This window comes from Chelonoidis abingdonii, chromosome 19, assembly GCF_003597395.2.
Source record: "Chelonoidis abingdonii isolate Lonesome George chromosome 19, CheloAbing_2.0, whole genome shotgun sequence".
NCBI lineage: Eukaryota > Metazoa > Chordata > Testudines > Testudinidae > Chelonoidis > Chelonoidis abingdonii.
In genome coordinates, this window is record NC_133787.1 from 8,597,422 (window position 1) to 8,603,224 (window position 5,803).

The 5,803-nt window shown below is 44.4% G+C and overlaps 1 protein-coding gene across 1 annotated transcript in view; it reads right to left on the bottom strand.

Annotated features, from left to right (window-relative positions):
- Positions 1 to 386: 386 nt before the first annotated feature.
- B3GNT9 (UDP-GlcNAc:betaGal beta-1,3-N-acetylglucosaminyltransferase 9) overlaps positions 387 to 5,803 on the bottom strand; it is a 15,224-nt gene continuing 9,807 nt past the window's right edge. Inside the window, exon 2 of the mRNA XM_032785753.2 lies at positions 387 to 1,959. Coding sequence (XP_032641644.1) covers positions 614 to 1,891 — 1,278 coding nt within the window. The 5' untranslated portion in view covers positions 1,892 to 1,959 and the 3' untranslated portion in view covers positions 387 to 613. The remainder of the gene's footprint in view (positions 1,960 to 5,803) is intronic.

Genomic DNA, 5,803 nt, shown 5'->3' on the forward strand with positions numbered 1-5,803 from the left:
CTCTCCTTTCCCCATTCTGCATAGAGCCCCCTCCCTGAATTAATCCATAATGCCACTGCCCTCTTCTCCTTCACAACCCACCTCTGTTGTAACACCTCCAAGGAGCCAGCTGATTGTGGGTTTGGTTTGTGCATCAGTTGGGGAGAGCTGATTTTCTTTATTTTAGCTACTGCACAATTTGGTGGTTCTTGCTGGCTTTCAGTAATCCCAGACCTATGTAGCAATGATTTTTTTTTATCTTCACGATCCTTGTCCTCATCTCCCCCCTTACCCTGCTCCTTTTATGTCACATTCACTTATCACGTTAAGTCTCAAATTAGATTATAAGTCTTTGGGGCTGTCTTTTACTGTATGTTTGTATAGCAGAATAGTCCTAGCTGGGGGTCTTTAAACTCTACTGCGATACTAATAAATAACAATAAATTAAATCTAGTTTTGTGAATTATTTGGAATCAGGTTAAGGGGAAAAATCCTACTGCATATAGTGTGTGCAGATGTGGAATTCTGGCAAATGTCCGCAATAGGGTGGCCTTATCTCCTAATAGTTTATATGAGATGCGCTAAATCAGCCTGTTGGGTTGCAGCCCCCCAAGGTTCTTCTGAGCTTCATTCATCACCTACTTCTGCCATGCTTAGTCTGCTTTATCAGAAGGCTGCTGTCCGTCATTGCTTCAGGTTTTTTCCTCTTCCACTGGAAAGGCTTCTTCACCTGCTTCTTCTGGGTGCAGGAAAGCCGTGGGCTGTGAAGCAGATTCCACATTAGCCAGATTTCGGCTACTTTTAGACTGTGGACTACCATGAGATCTTTGTAAAAGCAGGGGTCAAACGTCTGCAGGTGTGGGGCAGCTGAGGGTTTCACGATGCCAAACGTCTTGAATCCTTCATGCAAAACAGGTTTGAGATTGATTCTCTGCAAGCACATGCCCAAAAAGACATCGTCAATGGGGAAGAGCTCCACCTCTTTGCAAGCCCGGAAGAGCTTTTTCATGGTGCTCCTGGACAATAAGAAGCCCCCTCCCCCTGCATAGAGTGGGTATGTGCCTAGCCCGTACATCGTTTCTGGGATGTAGTATTTACTCTTCTGCACCCGGATTGGGTGAGCATTGTAGATGATGTCCCCAACAAAGAGGTCTTCTGCAGGGTCATGTCTCTCGAGGAAGTCAATGATGTTCTCCACATTGACAAAAACATCAGCATCTCCTTTAAAAATGAACTTCACACTGGAACAAAACTCATCAGCCCAGTTCAAGAAGTGGATCTCTTTCAGGGTCAGATTGAAGAAAGTATCCAGAAAGTCCCAGAGTAAAATATCCTGGTACATCAGACTCTCCTGATGGACAAGAATCTCCCATGTTGCAAGTGCTGTCTTATTCTTTGGTATTCCCAGGAGGAAAACTCTTTGAACCTGCACCCCGTTCACGAAACCCTCCCTGCCCCAGGTCTTACGGACGATCTCACGTCTGTCAAAGTCCTCAACCACTGATTTGATGGCTATAAGCAGGAAGGGACCTTCGGGTGTTCTCAGGCATTTCTTGGGCTGGTTAATGAGAAGATCAAAGTTCCGATTGTCCTTGTTTAGAAGGTAGCGCTTGAAGTCAAAGGCAGAATGAGCCAGTGGTGGGGAAGTGGTAGTTTGGGCCTTTTTACTTGCCACCTCTGCATCTTTAGCGATAGAAATGATTCTGGGTCGGCCAAATGTCACCTCCGCTTGAGGATGCCACTTGGGGGCTTCGGGTCCTGGGAGGATCTTCTGCGTTGGGGAAGGTTTCTTGTGCGTTTGCTCCTTGTTTCCTGTTGGGGAAGTATGCTCCAACTGGGAATAGAGTAAAGAGCAAAGCACTACCACCAGGAAAAGGGTGCAGATTGCATCCCCTTTGAGCTGAACTCTCATTGTCTCCGCACTTCTTGTAAGGAGTGTTAAAAGCTGTGCCTGGTGAGCTGCTCAAAACCCACGTCCATCTGCAAATAAACACATCATACATCAGTTAAGAGCACTTAACATCTTCAGAGCACTCTGGTAAAAACTTAATTTAATAACTACAAGACACCCAGGAGGGAGGTATTAATGTTCTTGTTTTACCAGTGGCAATGCTGAGACCCATTAAGTGCTTTACCAAGAGCTAGACAGCAAACCAGTAACTGAGCTAGGAGTTGAACTCAGGAAGGCCTGACTTCCAGTCATTTGCTCTGACCTCTAGACCATGTTGCTGTTCAAGTTACCTATGGGAAACCCAACTTTTCCGCTGATACATGATTGATTCGTGCCCCTCCAAAACCACAAAAGATCCTGCCATTGTGTCCTAGAAGAACAGAGAGCAAAACTATTATCAAAACCATTCTTCTTGTCTCATATAAATAAAACCCTTGATAATATTAAGTGGCTTTTTTAGTTCTTAAGTCCCCTCCATGACATTCAAAAGCAAAGACACAAATCTGGCAGCTGAAGGCAGCTTGAGGGCTTCAGCCCCGGGTGGTGGGGCTCAGATTTTGGCTTTGTCTCGAGCCCCAGCAAGTCTAATGCCAGCCCTGGCAGCCTCATTAAAACGAAGTCATGACTCACTCTGGGGTCCCGACTCTCAGTCTGAGAACCGCTCTTCTATTCAGTTAGATTAGTAACTAAACTGCAAGAAGAAAAATAAGAGTTACAAGGATGCAGAAAGCAATATCTAAATATAGTCCAGGGAAAGAATTGGTCATGTGTCTATAGCTGGAACAAACACAGATCCTTTTTCACCGCAGTACATATAGCCACATTGTTTCCCACAGTGGCTAAATAACTAAGTGGAACAGAAGCAAATTGATGGCGAGAGTTGTTCCAACTTATCCTTAGGAGCAATTGGTTCCCTTTCTCCCCGGAGAAGGGTGTATCTATTTATTTAAGCCCTACACACCCAGGGGGAAGTGGTGATCAGAATCTGAGAACTATCTACACCAGTGGGATCTTTTAAAAGATCGTTATGATTGATACACACTCTTTCACTCACACGCACACAATATTAAAGTGATATCTGATCACAAATCCTATAATTGCCTTAATTTACATTCATAGATTTTTAAGGCCAGAAGGTACCATTATGAATGATCATCTAGTCTGACCTCCTGCTTAACCAAAAATTGATGCCTGTGGAATCCCTCTAGAAACACACCTGCTCAGTGATGATTCCCCATTTAACATTATATTTTGAGACCTCTCAGTTAGCCAGTTCTTAATCTGTTTAGTGTTTGCCATGCCAATTTTGTCTCATTCTAGTTCCTTAATCAGAATGTTGTGCATACCAAGTCAGATGTCTTACAGAAGTCTATTACATCAACATTATCTTTTATCAACCAAACTTGTAAGCAGATCAAAAACAAATGTCAATTTCATATGACAAGATTTATTTTCAATACACCCAACTAGACATCTGCAAAGTGCTCTGTGTGGGGCGAAACCTGAATTACAATTGGAAGCTGCAGCTGGTGCAGAAAGCCACAGCCCATTTGTCACCCTGTCACTGGCGATCTCACTGTCAACATGTTACTCTAGTGCTCTGAGGTCTGCACTGGCTGCCTCTGGGTTTCCAGGGACCGTTTAAGGTGCCAGTGCTGACTTCTAAGCCTTGAAGGCCCAGATTTTTGAAGGTGCTTAGGCATTGCTACCTATTTTAAAAAGGATTTAGGCTCCAAAGTGCCTAAACCCCATTGACTGTCAATGGGATTTAAGCTCCAAAACTACTGACTTTAGAATGAGTTAAGGCTGTTCAGTGCCTTTCAGGATTGGTCCCTCTGTGAGAAAATCCAAGATATATTGGCAAGTGATTATGTATCTCAGATCAAGTTAAAAGCTGGCAGTGTTTTTCATAAAATCCCGTCTCCTTCCCCATTTGAGAGAGGATTTTTTTTCTTTTGTGTAAATGTCTGATCTTACATCAGCTTTCAGATTCCAGATGATAATTAAGGACTTTGGACAAAAAGCTGGCTCTTTACTGCATTTAATTTTATCGACTAGGAGTTGGAATAAAATGTGTGTGTCATGAAGCTAGAAATTTCCATGACTTACAGATTTATCCTGCCAAAACTGTGGAGTCTGGCAATAGAATCCTTGTGAAGGAGCCAAAAAAAAAAATCCTGGATTGTTACATGCATGGGCTGATGGCCCAATCCTTCTCTGTGTTTTCATTTACTGAAGGAAAGGACTCTGAGATACAGCAATATGATGCTCCAATAAAACAGATTAATGCTGAATATAAACTTCTAATTTAAAAGGAATTTGCTAGCCCTGATCCTATATCAAATTAGATGGACCTTTGTGTTAATATTGGATATTTTTACAGCACTCATCCTGGCTTGGCTATTAGCCAGGAGTCAGCTCTGTTTGAATTTGTCAGTGTGGGAAAAGCTCTCTAGGTCCTGTTACTGAACTTGGCCAACAAGATTCTGATGAGTCCTGCAGATCCCTTTATATTTCTTGAGTATTCATCACCAGTCAGCATCAGCAAAAACTAGGGTGATATCAAAGCAAGCAGAAAATCTCTACCCCTAGGTACACAGGCCTGCAGCAAGAGCGTGGCTGTGGGGTAACGGAATTAATAGTGCAATGTGCTTCTGTGTTGGAAGAGCAAGTTTTGCTATCTGGGTGCAGCGTCTCACTCCTGGGACTAGCTGAAGCTGGTAGGTTCAAGCTATGACAGTAGGGATGGTTTTATATCACTCAGGCTGCTCTGCCAACAAAACTAGACCCCTCCAGCCCTCTGTGGCTAGCTGGAAAAGCTAGAGAAGCCTGAGGGTTCATTGCCAAGTTCTGCCCAGTCAGATTTCTTGCAACCCTTCGTCCCCGAAGTGAATGTGAAATCTTGAAATAGATGATTGGGGGTCCCACCAGACAGGCTGTTGGACCTACAGCACCCCTACCACTGCTGTGAAAAAGGCAGGGCAAGGATACCTCCTTGCCCGCCCTCTTGCTGCCCCTCGGGTGGCATTGGAAGAGAATCAGCAGATCTGGTGTAGGATTTCTCGATGGCATCTTGGGGCATTTGTTTAAATGGTATGGGGTTGGCTGTATTTCCCGCAACCAGCAAAGTGTGTTGCCTATCAAGGGTGAAATCTTAGCACCCCTCACCCCCCGAAATCAATGACAAAACTTTCATTGACTTCCGTGAGGCCCAGATTTCACCCTGGGAATGCAAATTCAAGGTATAACCCTGAGGTTGGATGGTTTACGACAACTGCTGGGGAGAGTTGCTTTTCTCGCCAGAGCCAGTCACTAGGCCAGCAGCTTGTTGGCAAAAGGCATAGATGGCAATGGAGACCTGGGCCTCTGGAGTTGAGGGAGAGGACTGTACAGGTGATCTCAGCAGCTCTGCCATTCCTTAGGTCAAATGATGCAAGAAGCCACAGGATTCCAGAGGTGAACCAGTAGCTGGGAGGGGTGACAGAGCATCGAGCTTCCCCCGAGACGCAAGGGGACTGGATGAGTTACATGGCCTCTGCTTGAATAGCAGTGAAATCAGTCTCCAGGACATCTAGCCAGCTTTGCTAGCCCAAGAGACAGAGGAGTAGGGTCTATAGAACACAACAGTCAACTCCAGTGCGAAAAGAGAATGGGAAAACCATCTAAGTGTTTGCATCAGGGGCATTTTAAAGAGCTGAGACTGGAGAGGGATGTGCATGAAGAATGATGAAGATAGAAGAAATTGAAATAATAGAATCATAGGCCTGGTCTACACTACACTGTTAAACCGATTTTAACAGCGTTAAATCGATTTAACGCTGCACCCGTCCACACTACACTGCTCTTTATATCGATTTAAAGGGCTCTTTAAAT